Source organism: Brachionichthys hirsutus, chromosome 8, assembly GCF_040956055.1.
Source record: "Brachionichthys hirsutus isolate HB-005 chromosome 8, CSIRO-AGI_Bhir_v1, whole genome shotgun sequence".
Taxonomy (NCBI): domain Eukaryota; kingdom Metazoa; phylum Chordata; class Actinopteri; order Lophiiformes; family Brachionichthyidae; genus Brachionichthys; species Brachionichthys hirsutus.
In genome coordinates this window covers 8,023,307-8,047,787 of record NC_090904.1, presented here as the reverse complement: position 1 = coordinate 8,047,787, position 24,481 = coordinate 8,023,307, and the positions used below count along the sequence as shown (strand labels likewise).

General features: G+C 44.9%; 1 protein-coding gene across 1 annotated transcript; it reads left to right on the top strand.

Annotated features, from left to right (window-relative positions):
• The first annotated feature begins 1,109 nt into the window (after positions 1-1,109).
• On the top strand, positions 1,110-20,225 carry LOC137898236 (potassium voltage-gated channel subfamily B member 1-like). The gene is made up of 2 exons (XM_068742250.1): positions 1,110-1,664; positions 18,414-20,225. Exons 1-2 carry the CDS (start codon positions 1,110-1,112, stop codon positions 20,223-20,225), a joined length of 2,367 nt encoding a protein of 788 aa, XP_068598351.1.
• The last annotated feature ends 4,256 nt before the right edge of the window (positions 20,226-24,481 follow it).

Sequence of the window (24,481 nt, the reverse complement as noted above, 5' to 3'; positions counted from 1 at the left end):
ACAAACTCACTCAATAAGCTTTCTGATATATTTAAACACGTTCCTTGTTATTTAGCATTCACACATTCTAGTTCTATTCTATTCTTTGGACGTGCATATTATGTTTTCTTCAGCATGTTTAGTGGCCTTACTTTAAATTGGAGTTCAGTCGTGTGATATTGCGCGTTGCTCTCTGTGAAGCTGGCGCAATGAGCCGCGGCTGGTAGGGGGTTAAACTCGCACAGGCTGCAGCCGCTGGATGGTCGGTTCCGTGACGGATCCGCTTCACAGCCGCAGGCACCGACACCGGCACCGGCACCGGCACCGGCCAGCACGCGCTCCCGCTGCGAGCAGGAGACGATAGGAGTTACCGGCAGCGCTCTCAGGAGTCTCTACCTGTTGATTAGACCCCGGGGGGGGGGGGGGACTTTACGCACCATGCCGTACAGCCGAGGATGCCTCCGTCCGCGCCCAGCGCAGCTCTGGAGACCTGGACGGACATTAGAAGTTTGAACTCGTTCATCGTTGCTGATGAGGTTCATTTAAAGAAAACACGTATGTATATTCATTTTGTGTTTTAATGTGATTTCGAGTTCAGCTTCTATTTGGAATGAATGTTGTTGTTGTTGTTTTCACCTGATCTCTGTGCCTGTAACTGGGCATCCTTTAGAAGTTTGTCAGTGAGCATATTCAAATAGCTGCTCGTCCAGACTCCATGTCGCTTTTACGCAGCGCTACAGACTCTCAGTCCAAGTTGCTCGACGGCGTTACCCGACGGCGGGTGCGCCCTGAGACATTTCAGCACCGCGGACAGCGACGGCTTCAGAACTGGACAGCGAAGGACTCACCGGAGGACTTCCCTCCCCCTGTCAGCAGGAAAAGCGGCTGCGCCTCTCAAAGCTGATTAAAATATCTATTTGCTCCTCTGATGAGTGGATAAACCACCTGACATTGCTTATAGGGCACCGGCTGCTCCACAGGCAGCGCCGGAATGATTGATTCTCCTTTTATTGCAGTTGATTGAAGACGCAAGGGAGGTGGGGGGGGGGGGGAGCCGGATGCAGGCACCTGGAGGACCATGTGCTCTTAATCTACCGGACTGCTTCTTCCTGTCGCATAAGTGAGTGAAGATGATCAAAGCGGGGGCTCAGGCGGGCACCTCGCTGCCCCCTGACACGACGGACATCATCCGCAGCAAGAGCCGCGCCCGCCGGGTGAGGCTGAACATCGGGGGGCTCCTCCACGAGGTGCTGTGGAGGACGCTGGACAGGCTGCCCCGCACACGGCTGGGCAAGCTGAGAGACTGCAACACCCACGACTCCGTCCTGGAGATATGTGACGACTACAGCCTGGAGGCCAACGAGTACTTCTTCGACAGACACCCCGGAGCCTTCACCTCCATCCTGAACTTCTACCGCACCGGAAAGTTGCACATGATGGAGGAGATGTGCGCCCTGTCCTTCAGCCAGGAGCTGGACTTTTGGGGCATTGATGAGATCTACCTGGAGTCCTGCTGCCAGGCCAGGTACCATCAGAAGAAGGAGCAGATGAACGAGGAGCTGAAAAGAGAGGCCGAGAACACGAGGGTGATGGACGGAGAAGAGTTTACCACCACGTGTTGTTCCGAGAAGAGGATGAAGCTGTGGGACCTCCTGGAAAAGCCCAGCTCATCGTTTGCTGCTAAGGTAATGTCCCACACAGCTTCTCTTACATCCATAGTGCAAGTAAAGTAGCGCTGCCACGGAAACGTCGGCACTGCCAAGATGTTGTTGTGGTTTTCCATTGTGATGTTGAGGCAGATTGCTGAGATTTCGGTCTTAATAGCTGATTATTCAGTTTAACTTGCCGAGGCAAGCAGAGCCGCTCTCTGAAGCCTGATGGCTGACTTTCCTTTAACCTCAGCCGGTGCTTTTAATCTGCTACCTCCAACATCTGTGGGGCTGCAGGGAGAGAACATGAGAGGTGCAGAGATGCTGAGCTGCTGAAAACATTTGATCCACGCAGTATGACTATATGGAACATATAGTTTTAACTCTCCGCATACATAACAAATTAAACCCCCTTTTGTTCATGCAGGACAGCTTTCATTGTTTCCCTTTATTAGTTTCAGTTTGATACTTGTCCCCAAGCTGGGATTGTCTCCATCGCTGTCTCATGGGATGGCTATTGATCATTTTGTGTTGCCATTGGGAGCATCATGGATAATGAAAAAACTGACACTTAGATTTGAATCCATATCAGGACAGACAGAAACTCTGTTTAGCAGAAGATGTATTTTTAGACCATTGGGTAGCGCTCTCCCTCTCCCTCTCCCTCTCCCTGTTCAACACTCATCCCTTCTTCCTTCGCCACCCCGCCTCCCCCTTCCAGCCCTGTATTCTTCCCACCAGCTCATTAACAGCCTCCCAGGAACACACGTGCTTCACATAGAACCATCAATGAACAGAGTTCCGGTGGCAGCTTTATTTTTTTATTTTTTTAAGAGAACTGACTTCAGAAAGGGAAAATATGAGGCTGTAAAATAAATCTATCCAGATGTGTTGCACCAATACATCACCCGTTTGGAGAATCAATATATTTCCAAAGTTTAGCTATAGTAACAGCTGCATGAATCATTTTCTGTAGTTCTAGTTGCTGATCAATCTGTCACATTCCTATAATAGAGAACATTTTTACTTTGTTTTGTTGGGGCATCAGTTTCAGTTCAGAGCTCTCAAAATCTATTTGTGTGCACAGAAATGTGTTTGGGGTGGGGGGGGCACACGACCTCTATGTCTGACTTTCCAGTCAAATAACAAATGATGGTGGAATATTAGTCAAAGATGCTTAAACAACTTCTTGATCAGGATTCCTCCATAATTGATTCAGCTCATTTAGCGAGAGAAGCAGCTCCAACCTTGACCTTGAATGACTGAAGGCCATAATTATGTTTGTTAATTATTCATTCTCATATTTAAAACACTTGGTGTCCCTTTGGTTTTTACTCTTGAGCTGTCTGAATCCAGTCTCCCCACATCCAACAGGTCCTCAGGAATTCATAATGCACCTCCTGCAGCGGCCAGACACTGGCTGATTTTGATAAAAGTCAAATTAAATATGATGACTTGCCTCTGGGGTCTGTTCTGGCTCATTTTCCTGCGGCTGTTACAGACATAGAAATGCTTTTACATCATTTTACATGTCAGGGTTTTTTCCAGAATCCTTCATCTCGCTCTCTTTCATCTGCCTCACAGTGAGTCTGAGCTATCGCGCTGATGATGACTCAAAAAAGGAGCTAAATATACTATTATTTTACAGTGCATTTATGGATTACTTGAAAGGCTTAATTGATGATTTATTTAATTTAATTACTTCTGATTGGTCCTAAAAGTACATTTTGTTTTTGAACATCATATTTAAATTTGGCATATAATTAAAATTTAATAATATGAGCAAGACATGTTTCATTATGTTGTTGAATAATCAGGTCCATTTTGGATTTATGCAATATTTAATATTCACTATGACTTTGTTATTATCATAATTGATGCCCTTTTATTAAGGTCATATTGGTGAGCAAGCGCTTGTTCTCAGCTCAAAACACAAATGGAATCTCTGCAAACCTTTGAATGGGAACAGAGAAGTGTGCTGTTTGACAGACAGGGTCGTTTCTCCATGGCTTAGTTCTCTAAATGAGACTCAGGGCAGTAAATATGCCACAACGAGGGTAATTGTTAGCCGGTACACGCAGTCCTGCTCCGGAGACTTGCTTTCTACCAAACACATATTCTGCCTCATTTATTTTTCAGTGTTGTTGAAATGTTAATTATACATTAATTACACTTGACTTACCACCATGGAAAGAGAAGGTGTGGAACCAGAATATCTATAGCACCAAATGTCACTTCATCCTGGATGGTCTGGAGTTATAACAGACCCAAATGGTCACGAGCACCAGTACCTGATCCAGCAAGTCATCCTTCGTGGTCCAGCTGCATTGATGGCCACCATTTGGCAGCCGGTCCACTTTTTAAGGCGTTATTAAAGACTTTTGCCCCCCCCCCCCTTACTGTAAGTCCTCTTTTCCGACCTAGATCTGCCTGCTAAATTATTCAGTGTGACGATATGAAAACCTGGACACACGAGGAAATCTTGCTGGTGTTCATTTCGCCAGTGAGTGATACGGTCTCTTCAACACATACTAGAATGATCTGAATACCAATGTCGTCATTACTGCTGCGTCCCAGCGAGAGGGATCGGTTCACCCGGTTGGGAATGAAACCGACATCTGTAACTCCGCGTGTCCCAGCATGCCTCTGCTGCTCATCTCTCCCTCAGGTGTTCAGCCCCAGCGATCTGGTTATAGTCCATAATGGCACTCCCGGGGGGGGGGTTGGATTAGAACTGCCATTGCTGCAAACTGGGACTGGGATCAATCAAAGCCATGACGGTTCAAATCCAACTTGGGGTCTTTCTGTGAGGAGTTTGTATGTTCTCCCCCGTGCGTGGGTTCTCTCCGGGTTCTCCATGTTCTCCGGGTTCTTCGGCTTCCTCCCACCACCAACAGCATGCAACGTAGGTGAATTGGTTACACTAAATTGTCCAAAGGTGTGTGTGTGTGTGTGTGTCAGCTATAGGCTCGGCTCCAGCACGACCCGCGATCCAATTACGGATACAGCAGTCAAGAAAATGGATGGATGGATGATAAAAGATAATAATTAAACAAGAATAAGTTATCACTAGATTATTTTCAAGAATTCTATTTCATAGTTTAGGAAGAAGGGTTCCCAAATTGTGGTCTGGGACCTCTAGTTAGGTCCCCAACCCAAGTGGAAATAATTTACTTTCTTTATAAATTCAAAATTATAAAGTGTCTGTTCATAATAACAGAAAATCTGACCCTGGTTTCACTCAATTGAAGCAGGCTTGTTATCAGATGGGGGGACCCTGGGAGAGCTTTTTGTGTATGTATTTATTCAGTAGTAAAACTTTTGTTGCATTTCAGGGGTCCCGGGCATGAAAACATCTGATAAACACAGGCTGACATCATTTGTCTCTCACAACCAAAGCGTTTACAATCAAATGAATGCACCAGTGTTTGAGTCAGTCAGTATAAAGTAGTTAGAAACTAATCATTGCCATCTTTTTGTCCTTTTTTAAAAAAATATTGTAGATATAAGCAACAGGTCAAAGCTTATACCCATTTTCTTCATCACTTTTTTCCTAAATCTGGATTGTGTGTTTTGCTGGAGCCGATCCAAAAGTGTGAAAAAAAGATTTCCTATGTATTAAATTTAGATATTATGGCACACGAGAGAGATTTGACTTGATTGTTGATTCAAAATTGAAGATTATGTTATCCAACTTTCCCTCCACCAGCTATTTGTCACCTTTACACTGTTGGGAGTTTAAATTCCCTTTTCCTGAAAGCCTTGCCGCCATCTTCTTCCTACTCACAGACTTTTTAACCTGTCCAACTAATTGCATGGAAAAATCTCCCCATGGCGAACTGCAGACGACCATGGCAAGATGAAATTAACTGCACCTTTTTTTTTTTTTTTTTACTGCAGATCAGATTTGCTCTGCTGGCTTTAAGCGTCTTTGATTGCATAGCTCTGTGCAGCACTGGGGTGGACATGTCCACTGCGCTCTGTTAACCTGCTGGAGGAAGTCCATTACAAAGGCTCTAACATGCAAGGCAAGACGGGCTGGGTGAAGATGCACCCTGAGCAGCCATTCGAGGGGCGTGGCCTCACACGGCCTAGTGCCTGCTGATGGCTCTGCATGAGGGAACACAGTCACCCAGGCTAACTTCCAGCTCTGTCTCCCGGGCGGTGCGGGGGGGGGGGGGGGGGGCGTTGGAGACGTAGCAGAACAATCACTGTGATTGTGTGGTCTCAGCTGTTATATTGAGCAGGAGCCTCCGACCTGAAGGTTCCTTCTGTCTCTTTGGGTTTTCGTCTTGCTGTATTTGTGTATGTGTGCATGCTAATTGTCGTCTTTATGATCTATTTAGCATGAGTGTTGCTGGTCTCACTTTGTGCTTAGGCAAACTTTGAATGGTCGTAAATCAATGGCACACAGTTCCCCTGCTGCCCGACTGATTGCACTCACAAAGTGGGCTTTTAAGGACAGTAAACCAAAATCTCTTCCTCCCTTACTGCATCATCAGTTTCCATTTTCCTCATTTACGCTCTGTTCTCTCCTTATTCAGGTCCAAGTGCCATGCTCAGCACAGATTGTTATTAAAGGTAGAAGCAAGGCGTGGCCACAGGTGCGACGGATGGCGTGTTGAAAGCCGTTGGTTTGTACAGTGATTTGGTGCCATGCCTTCATTTCAGGTTCAGCTGGGCGTTTATTCAGGTTGTCTAGTTTCCTTTCAGGCAACACAAGAAGATTATACTGATGTGATGGCAATCGCACAGTGTAATGTGGTTGTCCTCTAAACCGACAGATACATTAGCGCTATTGATTTGAAACGCACCTTTGATGCCATTTTGATCGGCGTGAAATGGAAACTCATCCGAGTAAGTAACATGTCCCATCAAAGGCGAGTGCAGATCGATAGAGGAAACCGGGCCGGTGGCGAGAGAATGAAAATATGGGGGATTGCATTATTCATTTTCATTCAGCTCGTATTTAAACCACACTCCTCCACTAATTTACTGCGATCTTGAAGCAACGTAATGTTTAGGAAGTTTAAGTTAGGACATCCTACTCCGGTTACGTAGACATGATCCGTGAGCGCTGTTTTAGAGATCAGGATTCTGTTCTTGTCTCTAAATGGCTTCCCTCATTGACAGAGCTGCTGCGTCTCCACATTGGACAGTTTAATTTGCCAGCTGTGCCGTCTTTCCGCACCTCTGTCGGGTTTAACTTATCATGTGGCTACACAAATGGCCTCGTGTACAGGAAGTCGATACCTTATTTCCATCCGCCTGTGTGGCTGTACATTATTTTGCAGATCTTTCTCTGCAATGCGGTTATAGCAGTATTTCTGCCTAATGATAAACAGCAAAGTAATGAAAGGCTGCTTGAGGAGCCATTCTTATATCTATATCATGAATGTGTGAAGAGATCCTGTGTGTCTGAACCCAGGCAGGATCCATCACCGTGGATCCGTCCTGGCTGTGTTTGACATGAGTTTCCATTCACGCTGATCAAACGGCATCAAAGGTGTATTTCAGATCAATAATGGTAACTTTTTATTTCTTTGATTTGCCGCTCTATCTTTGCTGGGCTGCGTCCTCTCTTCATTTGATGTACAGCTCTCTTGTTTCACACGGTAAAGTTGATTGGCCCGGTCGTCCGGGGTTCCCAGGCCGGGGCGGGCAGCCTGGCGTGGGCGTAGTTTTCTTTTTCGATTGGTCAGGCTTAACCAACAAATGCTTCTAGTGACGTTTCAAATGACTGTGAGCCCCCGCAGCCCTGCGTCCACCAAGCTTCAAGAACATCAGGGCAGTAATTTGTCTGTACGACTGCTGACAACAGAAAAGGACAGTTCATCTGTAAGATTTTAGGTAATTATCATCCAACTCTGCGGGGCCCTTCAGTTCAGCATTTTAGTGTCTTTTAGCTCAATGTTTCAGTTCTTTGTTGTTCAGTCTCAATGCTCTTATCAGGAAGCTGTGATGAATAACCAGTAGACGAGACCGCCTCCTCAGCACCAAGACAAACCGAGACAAAGCCGCTTTCCAGTGGGGCATTTTGCTAGAGACCTGGATATTACCCTCCAGGATTTGTAAGGGGTTTAAAAAAAAAGAGAAGCCAATAGAAAGTCAGATTTGTGTTAACATTCACTAAGTAAAGTGTTTCCTTAAAAAGCATGTTATGTCAATTCAATACAGAAAATACAGTATGATGGTGTGATTAAATATTTTAGAGCACTTTATTCTAAGTATAATTTAAGTTTTATACTAAGTATTTAAGTTTTAACTTCTCCCCCATTTCAAGCATTATATAGGCCCAATTGTTTGACTATTATGGATTGTACAGCTGCTTTTCTATGTCATCTCTTCTGTTTGTTTTTCTCTGGCCACAAAACTGTTGGAAATAAATAAAATAAAATAGATAAATAAGACGTCACGATGCCAAATACTGGCATTGAGGGGGGGTCTATATAACAAATAACCATTAACTGATATGGCAATCCCCCCGTTTCAGCCATTTGTGGTTTCAGTAGGATGTCCTCTACTGGAGGGAACTGTCCTCTACCCTGCGGTTTCCATGGAGAGACCTGATCTAGCACGCTACGTTAGCTTATCGCACCAGCCAGCTGGGGCAACACTGACAACTGCATGCAGACACAGACATGCACAGACTCTGTATGGTATCCCTCTCTTTTCAGCGATGTCTCATATCTGACTCTCCTTACGTTACTCATACACTGGAGCATCTGGATTTACGGTTATGAAGGTCCCTCGCCAAAGCTGATATTTAAAAAGGCGAGGAGTCAATTGTGATGGGACAGAGTGCTGTAAAGCTTCATTTATTATTCAGATGGGCCTGAAAGGGAGAGAGCATCACTCAAGGAGTCGTGCTGCAGAGCGGGGTGAGGTCAGGTGGTCATTTTCCAGAGGGTTAGACATTAGAAAGCAGCTGTGCTCTAAAAGGTCATTTTCCACAAAATACACATATCATATCCAAAAATGTATAAACACACTCCACCTTTTGTAAAAGTTATTTTTTGGTCAGTGATGAAGCATTTTATTATTCAGTATTGACACAACAGATGGATGAGAGAGATCCCCATTGTTCTCTGAGCAGGCCTCACTCTACAGCCTCGGCTCTCGAGCAAACAGGCGGAGAGACGGAAGGCAAACATTGGCGCTGTTTCAACCTGTCATCGGCAGTTCTCATCTTACCGTCCGCATTCACGGGGATAAAAGAACGCTCTCAATCCACCTGTGTGGCTCGTGCATATTTGAAAATGTAGTCGAGCAATTGGCTTCTACAGCGTGAGGAGGTTGAGTTTGTTAAGGCCCCACGCAGAGCTTGTTGACAGAGAGGATCTGCAGCTCTGCAGGGTCAGGCTGGTTGGAGTGGAGGTAAGGTGAGCCCACGGTTAATGATTGTCTCCGCGCAGGGAGATCTTTCCATTGCTTTGTTGCCATGCTGCTCACCTCTCTGCTCACCTGCGTGGGACCCAGGAAGAGCAGCCGCTGCACCAGGAATCGGTCCGGCTTACCAGATCTGAGCCAGTGAAACGGTCACGGGGAGTTGAGTTCAGTTCTGGATCAATGTTATAGAACAGAATAAGTAATGCAGATAACCCCATGATGACTGTGAGCGTCACTGGCCTGAGGACGGGGAATGTTTCTCTTCTTCATGGAAGGTAATTTGGTGTGAAATAAGAGAAGCCCTGCATAAATCTACAGGATAGAGAGGAAGCTCTGATCTTTTCACGCACTGTTATCCCAGGAGAGACTGTTTGATGGAACTCAAAGGCACGTAGAAGGACAGTGTAGGAAGGTGTGGCTATTAATATTACAGTAGGTGTTGCTCATGCTAATGAGGCGCAGCCTGTTGAGGAGCGATGAGCCCACCTCAGTGTGACATCCAGCCCCACCAGATTTCCTACCTCTGCATGGTGATGGAACTCCTCTCCCAAGGGGCTGCTATAAATAAGTACACTGTCTCTCTCTCACACACACACACATGTAAGGACTTGCATTTTTCTACAGCTTTTTCTCAAGCATGTTTTCTATTTAGCCGTTCTGACACTTATTCCCCCCAACGAACACACATCCTCAAATAGACGCATTGATGTTGTTGTTTATTTGATTGCTTATGACAGGCTCGAACTTCTAACTGTTCAGCAATGTCTAGTTTCCTAGCAGCAAACTGTCAGACTCACAAGTAAGTTTTTTTGTTTCCCAGTTTCTTTTATTTTGTTTCAAATGGTACGACAAAGAAGTTCTGTCATACAGAAAAGGGAAAGATGGAGGGAGGGAGAAAGAATGCAGTGACTGCGATGAAGAATGTCCATGGTTTGCTCTCTGTGTCCTGCGACGCCGCGCCTCCTGAGTGGAGGATGGATTCAGGTGCGGCCACACTGAGCTGCAGGCAAATCCAGTTCACACTTTGCGTTACGGTTGTGGACGGAACCTTTCGTATGCGCTCAACTATTGTTTTGTACAATTTGGGTCTAAGAGCTTTTGGGAAATGTATGTGATGGATGAACTGAAGCAACTGTAGACTGTAAGTGCTGCAATATAATTTAAAGTAACATTTTGTAGCACTGTAACCCTGGCATTACAGGATGTGGGGATAGAAATAGTTCCTACTTAAAACGGAAATATATTGCACAGACTCAGACGCTCTTCGCTCCAGACTCAGAGAGAGAGAGAGAGAGAGAGAGACAATGGTGGCAGATTTCTGCTTCTATTTAAAACTCTATATAATGAATTACTTTTTGTGTCTTTTGACATATTTATGTTGCAGATGTGTTACTTAATGAAATCTGGATCCCTCTCCCAGTCAGTACTTCATTCAGGAGTAAAGCTGAAACAAATACATCCAGTGAGCTCATGTGGAACAACAGATGCAGTACGTTGCCATGGTAATAGGCACCCATACAATCACGTAGACATTTAAGTAGGTAGAGCAAATGATTAAAGGTTATCTTTGTGGTATCTTTATGGAAATATTGGTGCTAATGATCTGAAACTGATGAGGGTCTGACGTTCTTGCTCTGTAATGACATTAGTGCTGTCGGTATGAACTGCAGACAAACAACAACAGAGTGTAGTGCTACATGATTGTCTTTGCCAGGACACCATCACAGAAGAAGCCCCATATAGGAATTCATGAATTGAGCTACCTGCCTCCTTAAATAGGTCAGCTGAGACCCAGCGGACACTAAACACATCGAATGACAGACATGTGCAAATATTTCTCTCTAAAAATGATACTGGGAAGGCCCTATGCATTTATCTAAAATCAAATTCCTCTCCTTAGGCTTAGTGGGACACAGTGTGCGATAGGAATAACCGGTGCGTCTGGCAGCGCAGTGTGGGTGGACTGTGTGTTTTTAAATCACGATATAGCTCTAATCGCCGTGCAGCAGCTGCTCCGTCCTCCACCTACAAGACGCGAGACATCGCCTCACCTCCGTCTGGAGAGGGATGCAGGACACGCAAAGGGAGAGACGCGTTGGCTTTAAATGGGCCAAGCAGGTGATGGATGGATGGATGGATGCATGGATGGATGGATGTGGGTCACAGATTGAAGGTTCAGGAATAACTGAAGGTGAATGGGCATAGAGATCAGAGGTTTAAAATCACACATTGTGCACGGTTAGCGGCTTTCTGCTAGTGCTAGTAAAATGATAGCAGTGCATTTTAAATGGCACAGTTGTACGGTGCTCATCTAAAACATCTCATGCTTGTTGAATTAGTTAAGCTGATAATTGCAGCTCATCATCCTCAAATTCCTCAAACTATATCTCAAGCAGCTACCAAGAGAGCAGAAGTTTCGCAAAAGATTGTCGTCGTTTGTTTTACTGCAGACTCTGGATGAAATGTCATCCACAGGACATGCGCTGTACGTGGATACAATGCACCGAATGATGGTAGAGTGTCAGGATGAGGATGAGGATGAGACAGGTCCATCTACCTCCTGCCATAATAATGAGTTTAATGAGTTTCAGAGAAGCTCCCTCATGTTATCTGTTATATAAATAGGGTTTGTCGTTAACAGTTATTCCCCTCCTCTGTCTTCTCCACCAGACAGCATGGTAATGAAGAATGTCTGGATTACTTTTTATCTTATGATGCCTTCATGTGACGAAGGCTGCTGGTCAGGCCCTCTTCATCAACACTGTCCAGCTCAATATCATTATTAAATGGAAATCCTGTGGGGATATCCCATGAGCCCAGTGGAAACATTGGCTCTGAGGATAATGCCAACAAGAGCATTGCCAAATCTCTGAGGATTTTCTCTCTAATCTTTGTGTGATCTCTCACTCTCAGCATCTAATGCCAAGAAAAAAAGAAAAAAAAAAGTAATTGCAGAAATGCTTGTGGCTCTTGCTGTGAAACACACTCACTGCCAGCAAAGACGGGTCTTTAAAAAAGTTAGCCAACTGGCGTAGCATTGCTGATGGATCTCTAAATTAAACACCCTTTAGTCGTGCACATTCAAACAGAACTGTATGTTACAGTGAATATAGAAACAGTTAATAAACAGAAAAATATTGATAAGTATATGGGTGGGGAGATGCGAGAGGCTGCAATGAAAAATACAAGTAAAACAACTCAGAAATATGTCAGCTTGAATTGCGTTGACAAAAGGAGGTGATGCCAATGCTTTAGTAGAAATAGGATGAGCAAGTTGAGGTCTGTGCAGTGTGCAGCGCAGTGGATGGGATTAAAATCGGCTTGAGAGCGGCCGTAATAATGAAAGGAAGTGAACGTGATTTGATTGGAGAGTAATTACAAAAGTGTGAAGTAACTTCATGCATTAACGATACAGTAGTGTGTGTGTGTGTGTGTGTGTGCATGCCACTGTAGAAGAAGCATCCCAGCAGTGGGAAGGATAACGGCTGGAAGTCAAAGTGGCCAAGTGATTGATGACTTTCATAAAGGGAGGCAGGGTGACCGCCCACTGGGTCACCTAACCTGGACGGCTCGATGCATAATGGCGACTCATAGAAGTCTGAAGGTACTATAAGATCAACTTAAAACTTTCATCGTCTTAATGGAAGAGGTCGTTTGCATAAAATGTTTTAAGCGGTTGAAGTGTTTTAATCTCCATGTATGGCAGCCATTGGCTGGGGCCGGCATGCTCGACTGTCAGCCAGTTTACAGCAGGCCAAACGGATATTGCTCGTGTGCCGAGCATCAAGCACCGGTCTGACATGTGTTTACCGTTTCTTCTTAATGAGTGTAGCTCTCACTTGAGCTTCCTGCCTGGGAGACTACATCCGGAGGACAAACTGTTTTCGTGGTCATGATTTTTATTTTATTTTTTATAGCACCTGCTCAGCTCTGACCAGTGGCCTGTTCGTCTCTCTCTCAGCCAAACGTCTGGACGCCAGCATGCTCTGGATGGCAGCATCATTAAAAACATCCCCCCCCTCTAAGTTAGGACTTTGTTCCACTTGCAAATCACTGTCACTTATGCATCTGGAGCATTCATCTTCTCCACACTGGAAACCATAGTGTTACTATGGTAAGATTATTCTGCAGCCAGGCAGCAAAGAGATTCAGCATTAAATCTCCCATCCTATGTATTACATATAGTCCTTATTTGATATATTTGTATTTGCTTTATGTTTTTAGTAGAAATGTATATCACTAACATCAATGTAGCTGGATCATTATCATTATTACGATGTTGTGTCACACTGCAATCGTGAGTTAGTTTGACTCCTGTCACAGGTTTATTTCTTTTTTTTATTTAGACATTTGTTTTTATTTTGGCCATTGAGGCGCCAGGCTTGGTGTGAGTTACTTTTTCTCATATAGCGTGTGTCATGTATGTGTGTCATCATAGTTTCACCATCACTTTGACAATTTACATATGTACAGAAAGAGAGGGTAAGCCTGTGTTGTCCCCCCCCCTCTGTCATTGTAATCTGACAATTGACCCCTCTGCATTCTGAATGATGCAGTGACAGCCAGCCCCAGTTTTGATCATTAGTGTGCAAATCCTGGGTCAGTCAATCCCACAGATGTGTGTTGTAAAAGACAGCTGGACATGCTTCTCTGTCTCATTATACTCTCTCCACTCTTATTGCAGCATTCCTGAAAGGCCTTGTGGCCCAGACATCTTCCATTGTCACGTCTCTCTGTAAACAGCAGGCCGCGTGGCGTGATGTTTTTACTGGAAGTAAAGCATGCTGCCCTCGTGCTGTTTACACCCAGCATTTTGAACCTGCTCTATGTGGAAGCGGATGTTTTATTTTTATAGCTCAGACCTCCAAGCTCGGAGTAAAGTTACTCTTTTAAAGGTTAGCGCCTCTAATCTGTTGTGGTAAATGTCAGAGCTTCACTTTGTTTCTTTCATACGTGTTAGGATTGGGAGGACAGAAAAATAATCCTGTGCTATTTTTATTGCCACTATTATCGTGAAATTATTTTTAGGTCAGGTCAGGGAGGCGTTTAAGAAAATAGGTCACATCTGAAGGTTCTTTTCCACCTATATACTGACATGCGTAGATTAATATGCTGCACTTCAAGCAGCGGGTTTTTCCCTCGCTCTACATTACGTATCTCTGCCCACTGAGGATGAGAGAATGTTTCCAAGTGCAGTGAGCTAAAGAGCATAGAGGAGCAGCACAGCAGAGCAGGGAGACATTTAGTGATCTGACACTGATGTACTGTACTGTAACACACACACACACATACGAGGACTGTAATCATCAGTGGTCAGGAAGGCAGATCCTTTTAAGCAGAGACTCCAGCAGCAGTTTTACCACCACAGAATGAGGAACAGATGCTTCCTTGTTACATTTAGCATCTGTGTTCGTGTAATATTGTCACGTTTGAGTTTTTTTTTAAGTCTAACTTGAATAAGAATGAGAAGGAATGCAACGCATATTAAATTGAGACTTTGAACATTTAATTTGAGGACTACACCTGCAGAATATTTCCGAATCCATTGTTTTTCTAAGCTTCATGTTTTAAATCAGCAAGTGACGTAAAAAAAAAAAAACTCCCAAGTTCAACCAACGACACCTTGGAGTTGCTGAGAAAGCTGCTCATTCTCTCTGTTTCAACTCAAACTAAGCCGTGCTGCACTAAACCAACTCAATCATCTCTTTGATGTGATCACATGTGAGGACAGATGACGGATCTTCTTATTTGGCTCTTGGCAAGAACTCCAATAAGTGGGTTCTCTTCTTTTTTTTAATCATCATAGTATTCCTTTCGCAGTCCCTGTTTTTATGGTCACACCCAAACACCAGACATCTTAAATGTCACCAAATATCACAGACAACCAGGGCGCTCCTGTTTCAGTGGCTCTCTCCATGCGGCGCTGACATCCAATCATGTCACTGAATCCCAGGGACATTTGTTCTGCACGGTAAATACTGCAAAGGGCGGATGCACCTCGGAGACAGGAGCGGTAATTAGCATTATCTTTCAGCAGACACCAGATCAGTGAAGGCATCCACGGCCGATGCTTTACTCAGGCTAGCATCCAGCTGCAAGCCTGGATCCAACCACGTGACCGATAATAGGCGGTATTTGTCTTCCTGGTTGTGGTGTAATGCTACTGGGTTAGCAAGGCTTTCACTGGAGATGTTCTAACTATATGTAGGTAATCAACATCTCCGGGCGCCGGCATTGGTTTGTTTTATCTGTTTGTCCGTTAGCATTATAACTCAAAAGGTTTCAGACCGATCTTGATGAAATTTCCAGGAAATGTTGGGAATGTTACCAGGAGCAGACAATTAAATCTTGGTGAGGATCCAAAAGAAATCCTGGACTACAGGCAGCACGGTGGTGCAGTGGGTAGCACTACTGCTTCACAGCAAGAAGGTCACGGGTTCAGATCCAGCTGAGGGCCTTTCTGTGAGGAGTTTGCATGTTCTCCCCATGTCTGCGTGGGTTCTCGCCAGGTTCTCTGGTTTCCTCCCACCACCAAAAACATCCAGTTTAGGTTCACAAAATGTTGATTATTGACCGATGTTTATGGATCAAAAATTTCTGATTCAATTTTACTCTTTATGGTTGGTGTATAAAGATACCAAGAACAATCTAGAACCTTTTGATGATGATCCAGATCACCGTGTGGACGGTGTAAATCTAATTACGAGGGGAATGAACTGCTTGGCGAAGGTCTGCGCTCCTTTTCCAGTTACTTATTATGATTACGCCACTCAAAGCGGATATCTTTTTTGTATCAGTGCACGTGCTGTAATGAAATAAATGGATGAGTAAAGCTGTGATTTTTACCACCAAATGGTCCGTTTTCGCATCATTGGTGATGATTCAGCACTATAAATTCTGATCTGTCTTTTCGCATCCTCTGCTGCCAGCTTCGGAGAGAGCAAAGCAAAAACAGACAGCTGGTGCTCCAGCTTGCAAAAACAAATATAAGAACAAAGCCTGATAGGGAGTACTTGTCGTTTTCAGCTGGTCGTGATGTATCTTCACTGAGTGGAGACGGCATTTTGCTGCGAACCATGAGTCCTGCCAGCATGCAGACCCACGCAAAATCACCCACTGTACATCAGTACAGCACACGTACTCCAAGTAGCTGGACCAAAACACAGATGTTTTATCAGGGGGAGCTAATAAAGGTTTGTACACCAACCACAATCACTCATCCTGCTTTCTCCCTCTGTCACCTTCTAATCTTGGCTACATTTTTCACAACAAAACGTTCCTTTTCTTCTCACCTCTTGCCTGTATGGCACAGTCATGCCCTCAAAGAATGTAGAATGAACCCTGAAGGCACCAAATGATGAGTTTGAGTGTCGTAAAAAAGAATTAGAACATACCAACATGCACACATTTAAATCGTCTTTTAAATATTTAGTTCTTTAACTCTTAACACATATATTGAAATACTTTGGTGAAACACAGACTTGACTAATGAATGAGGTTACACACTATCCTGCATCTGTGTGCTTCACCGTTTTAGCGCCACCTTCACTCTTCCAGAAGGACATGTCCTGTGCGCAGCCACAAGGGCTGCAAGCCATCTCCGTGTCTCCTCCGCAGCACACGGCGCAGGACGGCTCCCTCACGGGCGCAAATGTGGCACAGAAAAGGTTGTCGGGCAAAGAGAGATGAGAAAAATTAGGTGAAGGGCACATCTGTGTGATGAAGAGGGGGGGTGGGGGTCTTGTCTTGTTTGGGAGGGAAGCAGTTTGAAAAAAAAGTGACTCTCAAGACAATACTACATATACTGTATCCATGTGTAATACAATACGAATACATATGTAAAGAGAGATAATATCGACCAAGCAAAACTTTGTAGTTTAGTTCTGTGAAACTGAATATTCAGCTACTTATTGTCAGGGCAGCAGGGAAAGGTCTGAGTGAGTGTTTTTACTACGTGGAACTTTCCAGAAGATAATTGTAACCCTGGGGAGGAAGTGCTTCTAGCTTCACGGGGCTTCTGCTGTTTCCTCTGTGGAGGGGATTCTCCATTTCATTTATTGACAGTGTTATTCCAATCAGCTTTTCCACTCAAGTGTTTGTCAAAAACAAAAACGCTGACACTGAATCCTGAGGAGGAAACTACAGCAGAGCCTGTAGTGAGAAGGTCAGATGTCACACGCACAGCCAGAAAACATTCGCTGGCAGATCAGAGGAGAAGTTGCCCCATAAAAGGATTAGAGATGCCACCTTTCAAGGTTCAAGGTTACTTTCCTTGGGGGGGGGGGCAGTGGTTCAGTGGGTTGGGCCTCGGGTTGGGAAGTGGAGAAGTGGAGCTGATGCTCAGGAGCCAATGCCTCTGAGCTCTACTCTACTTCCTTTTGCAACCCCTCCAGTCTTTTCAGACATCTTAGCTTAGCATTGCATCCCCCGAAACCACTACAAAGTCACTCTTACATTTGTCTATTAATGATGATGTGTGGGGTTTTTTTTATCCTGCTGAAAGCTGTATTATTTGCCGATTCATTCTGAATGCCTTTACTCCAGTCTTCCTCCTGCATTCTCTCGCCTCCACCTCGGCAGGTCTTCTCTCCTTTTCATCCCTCTCTCCTCAAAGGCCACAGTAGACGTGCAAACAGCCACTTGTCAAGTTGTATTACAGCTCAATGGCTGCTAATTGTAGGAAATAATCCTGATTGCCGCTAGGCTGGAACACAGCCTCCACAGTGACCTTGTGTTGGATGTCACACATTCTCTGGGGCAGTAGTAATAGGTGTGGTGCACCCCCCCTCCACACACACACACACACACACACACACACGCACGCACCCACGGCTGTGGAGCGGCCTTAATAGAAATGGATACGCAGAGGATGAGGAAGTGAGACAAGGGTTTTAAAAAAAAATATCAATGCAATCTTTTTCCTGTCACTCTCTACCCTATCATTGTCTCTCTGTAAAAATCATGACAGGAAGTGAAGGAAACGCCTCCACCCCCGTGACCCCAGAGATCGTATTAGCACTGAACCTTTTTCTGCTGAACTGCAGACGGGATTTCATGATTACTTTGGCGAAAGTAGCCGTTTTCAAAATGAAAGTGTGATGAGAACGACAAAAATAAAACAAATCTTACAAGAGTCCCGGGTGTACATTTTATTGATTTAAAGGTACTTAATGGTAAAAAGAAAAAAGTGCTCTTCAAAGCAGCACACCAAAGTTACATAATTAACAGCTAGATGCTGACAGTGAGAATGTTCTGCAAAGAAACATCGAAAAATAAACTCTGTTTTATTATTGATGTTTGTTGCAGTAGCAAAATGTCCAGGCCGAACGTACAGCAGTAGTAGTAATGTGCATTCCTAACAGATAACATGTCGTTTTTTCCCTGTGTCTTTTACAGATCCTTGCAATAATCTCCATCTTCTTCATAGTGTTGTCCACCATCGCCTTGTCTCTGAACACCCTCCCGGAGCTGCAGGACACAGACGAGTTTGGCCAGTCCTCAGACAACCCGCAGCTGGCTCACGTGGAAGCTGTGTGCATCGCCTGGTTCACCATGGAGTACCTGCTTCGATTCCTCTCCTCCCCCAGCAAATGGAAGTTCTTCAAGGGTCCCCTGAACATCATCGACCTGCTGGCCATCCTGCCTTACTACGTCACCATCTTCCTGACGGAATCTAACAAGAGCGTGCTGCAGTTTCAGAACGTTCGCCGAGTGGTTCAGATTTTTCGGATCATGCGGATCTTGCGTATTTTGAAGCTGGCTCGCCACTCCACGGGCCTCCAGTCTCTGGGCTTCACTCTGAGGAGGAGCTATAATGAGCTGGGCCTGCTGATCCTATTCTTAGCCATGGGCATCATGATATTCTCCAGTCTGGTCTTCTTCGCTGAGAAAGATGAGGAGGACACCAAGTTCAAAAGCATCCCAGCGTCCTTCTGGTGGGCTACCATCACCATGACAACAGTAGGATATGGGGATATATACCCGAAAACTCTACTGGGAAAGATAGTCGGGGGTTTGTGCTGCATTGCGGGCGTGCTGGTGATAGCCCTGCCTATCCCCATCATTGTGAATAACTTCTCGGAGTTCTACAAAGAGCAGAAGAGGCAGGAGAAAGCCATCAAAAGAAGAGAGGCTCTGGAACGGGCGAGAAGAAACGGTAGCATTGTGTCTATGAACATCAAAGACACGTTTGGCCACAGTGTTGAGCTCATGGATGTTTTGGTAGAGAATACGGACGGAAAGAAGGAGAAGGTCCACGATAATCATGCGTCTCCCTGCCAGATGAAAGGGACTCCCAAATTAAAGTCTCACCTGAACCCCAGCAGCCCGAGCATGAACCTCGAGCCGAGATGCGGAGACGGTGCGAAGCCCTCAGACAGCCCTCAACATCTCAGCGCTCAGAGACTGCAGGAAATGTACAACAGCATGGCCCAGACGGCGGCACAGTCCGACTTCACCAACAGCAAGGAGAAGGCGCCGCTGTCCAAAGCAGTCAAGCGGAGAGCTGAATTTGAGTTGGGACTCATCCCGGCGGGAGACGCCACAAGCACAACGGAGGCAGTTACAGATATGAGGAGCAGGTCCAGCATTGACAGCTTCATCAGCTGCGCCACTGACTTTCCTGAAAGCGCTCGGTTTTCCCACGGCCCTCTCAGCAGCGTGCCGGGGAGAGGCTGCGCTAACCCCGGCCTGGAGCCCACCTTGGAGAATGAGCACGAAGGAGCCCTAACAGGTCAAAGCACGAAGCCTGCCCAATACTCTGACGCCCCCAAGGGTCCAATCAAAAGCCACTCGCTCAAGGTCGACTTCAAGAGTGGGGAGGATTCAGGGACAGGCCCCTCTTCAGACTGCTCATCCGTTCAGAGCCCTGAAGTGTCCATCTACGCAACGGCCGGCAGCGAGACAGCCATCACCAACCCGGAGACTTTACTGCCAAGTATGTTTACATTCCACGATGCATCCGTCCATAAATTCATAGACGCTGACACAGATGAGGAGGAGCACCTGCACGATGGTTCTGGCTCCAAACCCTCCCAGAGACTCCTGGAAAAAAGGGGCCATCAGTCCGGCTTCCTGCAGGGATCTGACCGTACGGAGGACAAGCAGCGGCAGCTGGGGAACAGCACACTGAGGTCGGAAGGTCGGGAGAATCATGTGGAACAGGAAGTCCAGCCTCTGCAGGGCGAGGAGGATCCCTCTAATGCGTGAAGTTACACTCGGCTGGAGAGGGAACATGCAAGAGAGACGCACCGGGCAGAATCGGGAGTGGACTTCACAATGAAAGCACTGGAAACGGTTTCCAGGGGTTTTTGAAGAAACAAAATACTTCTCTCCAGAATATAGTTAGACAATTTGCTCCTGAAAACATGCAGCAGAGGATTCTGAACTCAGAGTAAAGCCCATCTGAAAGTTTACACTCTTTATCCATGTTTTTCCTCCCAGATTATCATTGGCAGCCATAAATTGTAAGAAGACAGAATCTCATTTTTTATGAGCAAAAAAACCTGTATTTCTTACCCTGAATGTAGTAAAATCACGATAGCAAAAGGTGTCCAGTCGTAGCAAACAGCAGAAGACTTTCAAGCGTGGCTGTAAACTGAGATGCTTTCAATAACTATGTTGTTGTGTAAAGGCGGAGCTTCTGCTTTAATGGCCGCACATTAGAATAATGGCATTGGAAGGCCAGCGTTGTGTTTCCTTTGACCTTCTTCCTCAAAACCGGCCTTGGTTTGTGTTGACATCAGACAGACAGACAGACAGACAGACAGACAGACAGACAGACGGTTTACAATGCCTACCTTTTCTTTATTCATCCATCCATTTTCTTGCCGCTACATCCGCCTTGAGGGTCCCGATCCCAGCTGACTACAGACGAGAGAGGCAGGGCACACCCCGAACAAGGCGCCAACTCATTGCGGGGGAACTTTCATATTTATTGTGGCATAAATTTGGGAGGTCTTGCTCATCAATAGTTTCAACAGCACAGAAGTTCGACGACACATGTGAGGATGTGTCTGTCCTGCTATGCTCGACTGCTAGAGAGAGAGAGAGAGAGAGAGAGAGAGAGAACACTGAAAGGACACTCTTTATCCTTGTTCACTTATTTCTGATTGCTTTCTAGATGTCCGTTTTCGTTCCTCTCCTCAGTGTAGCGAGAGTTTAGATCTGGAGACGTCGTTTCAAACCTTTTTGGAGGACGTTTATTGTAGCACATCGTTTGACCGTCATTCTAGCTGGAAAGACCGCAGTGAAACACCACACACACTGATGGTGTGACTATTGTACAGGTCTAAGTACACGAGCAGAATATTATACATACGTATTTATTGTACAAGGTAAAGAAAGAAGTTTATAGCAAATCGTAATTTATATTTTTAAGAGATTTTCAAAATGAGCTGACTCATACAAAAAAAATATTTTGTGCGAATCTCATCATTTCAAAATATGTCCTGCATAAAGTTGATGGAGTTGCATTTATTAGATGGTATACTGTATTGCAGTAGATACATTTGTGTTTGCTATTGTGTCCCTCATTTCTTTGTTCAACGTGAAGAACCAAAGAACTATCCTTTCTGATAACGGACCACAGGAAGGCTTTCCATTTTATTGAAATGTTTTGAGAGCTAATTTTCTAAACAGCAATCTCATACAGTATTTTACTCAAAGCCGTATTTGCTGAATTGGTACAAACACCTAAGCTGAACGATGCAGAGAAGACGGGAAATGGACTCTGAAGAAGACAGGTGTTGACAGGGAAGGGGAAAATAGGAAAGACATTTCTAGAGATAACAAAGGCACTTTATTTTGCATCCATTATCTATTTGATTAGTGACACACTGTGGAACTCAGCGAGTTCTAACTATTTGACTTGCGTGACGATGCTTACAAACATAAAGCGCCTCACTATCTACAGCTTGTAGATACATACAAGCAGCATGGAGTAACCTCGTTTCCCTGACGGGGACATAAATACAACCAAATATCCTGCAGTCCTGTTGCACCCGACTCCAAACACACAACCCATCTGGTGCTCTTGTCCTCTTTGTCATATTGTGAATACAAGCATCTGTTTTTAGTTGACACTTAAAATGCTGTTATTAGACCTACTAACTTAGATATTTCTGTGCCTTTGCTTTTACAATAAATGCCCCCCCGCGTACTGAATTTGTTCCTGAGATCTGTCTAACGGGCCTGGAGGAGAATGACACAGAGAACCGGGCCGCCAGGCTGCCAGACTGTTGTAGATATCAGAACCCGCTGCACTTCAACTTGCTCCAAACATTTACATGAGAATGGCCCGTTTCCAAAAAAAAAAAAAATGCAAGTGCACACACTCAGCTGAGTGATCAACGACTGTTTCCATGGCAATGGTTGAAATGACTGGTTGGCTCATATGTGATGTAAGCAAAAGGGTCCGATTTGTGGATGTGCGAGACTCGAGTGCATCATTCGCTCTGTTCATGTGTCCGTTCATCTTAACTTCTCAATTATTGAACAAATGACGTGAATCGGATTGTGGGCCTTTCGGCCATCACCATCATCGCCATCATCATCATCATCTCTCTGCGTCGCCATCGCTTTGCTTCATGCATGCCTGAAACTGAGGTGTTATTCATGTGTGTGTGTGTGGTCACTTCAGCCGCCGTCTTCCATTGAGCGAATGGCTGTGTAACGTGAATGGAACAGGAACAAGCCGTGCCTGACAGGGAGCACCTGACAGGGAGCACCTGACAGGGAGCGCCTGACAGGGAGCGCCGATCAGCAGCGCTGATGATGGCTGGACCGCTCTGCTCCTTTGCTGCAGCTCCAAAAAGAGCTCTTTAACACGGACAACGTGATCACTTCCAATGAACATGTGAGCTCTCTCATCGCTTTCTTTTGTCCTTTTAGAAGGCAAAACCTCCCCTCAGGCAGAGTTTCCATCACGCTGTGTCATTGAGAATCTAATGTAAGCCACACACAGCGATAATATACACTCGGCACTGTTTTGTTTTTTTCCATTGCGCTTGAGGCTTTTGTGCAGCATGACAATTAGAAAAGGCCGGTTGGGAGGAGGCTTCTTTGCTTTGAGAAAGATTTCATTTCTGTGATTCTAAATATAACCCTGCAGACAGACGCAAGACGAGGGTCGGACCCAGCAGAAAAGGCTCGGTTACAGCAGACGTCTTTGGTCAGATGGCATCGCTGAAGTCTGACGAACAAACGCTGCTGCAGAAGAAACTGTCAAGAAGGGAAACTGTGCAGCCACAGCCACTGGTGTGTGGGTTCATTTGCAGCCCAGCCCTTAACACTGCATGGTAATAGGATACAAAATGCCAAACTGACAAATGGTGATTCAAGTATGACCACTGAAGGCATAAGAAAGGACTCAAATGTGGGTTGTTAACATCAATCACACAACAGTCAGACACGCCGTGGAAGCGGATAATATCCCTCTTCTTTACTTCCAAACAGCAGATTCTCTCTGTCGGTTGAATGTTAACAGATTGATTCATTTTTAAGTCTCTTGTGTTTTTTTTCAGCTTTTAAACCCAAAACACGCAAAGGACGCATCAGTTCGAATACAATTTCCAAAACATGGAGAGTCAATAAGGAGCTACATCATTTTTGTGAAGCACATTCTGTCCTCACAGCAGGTTGAAGGAAAATACACTCCAGAATCTTCCCCCGGTTCTTGAGTGAGTGAACTGATTCACACGTCTGAACGCCGCTCTGACTGAAAACAGTTTGCTTTGTAAATGTCACACTTTGTACAAGTTGATTCTGCAGAGCATTCTCTTTGTGAGGTCCTTGTTGGCTAAGGCGTGTAGCCCTATTTAAGCCACACACAGCATTGAAGTCTTAGATCAGCAATTTTAAAGGAATTTCCAAGTTTTACTGACTGATGCTTAATAAAAAACACCTCCAGTGCTTGGTGCTGCAAGACTCACGTTAATATCCCAGATGTGTCTCTAAAATCACTGCATACACACAACACAGTGATAGTGGAGTCAGCGGGGAGATTGTGCAGCGGGTGAACTTCTGATTTGTGCTGAACGTTGAATACCTTAAACAACAGCACCCTCTGTCGTGTCCCCAACAAAGTCATGGACCAAAGCGTCTCATGGCAACCGCTTTTAAATTCCTACTTTCACCCAAAACAAAAGAATACCTCAATGATTGCCATTTCAATGTGATAAATATAAAGTCTAATTTCCACAGTTTAATTGTATATGTATTTTATGTCTGCAGTTAAAGCTCATTTCAAATAACAATAATAAACTTTAGAGGGGGTCAATAATCATTACAATAAAGACTAGAAACAAAGGAAATAAAACATGGTGAATAAAATAAGCCCAGATGCTGCAAGAGGTAAGAATGTCATTAATAACCTCATACAGCCTTGAAAAAGGATCAGTATCTGTTAGGATGGAATTTAAATTAATAATAATATTAGTGTGAAATGTCCAATAGGTTTCCCCCTT

What these genes read in the sequence shown, in the direction of transcription:
- LOC137898236 (XM_068742250.1), top strand. Translation starts at nt 1,110, where the DNA reads ATGATCAAAGCGGGGGCTCAGGCGGGCACCTCGCTGCCCCCTGACACG. An exon ending in GCTCATCGTTTGCTGCTAAG is followed by an intron (nt 1,665 to 18,413) that starts GTAATGTCCCAC and finishes TGTCTTTTACAG; the next exon opens with ATCCTTGCAATAATCTCCAT.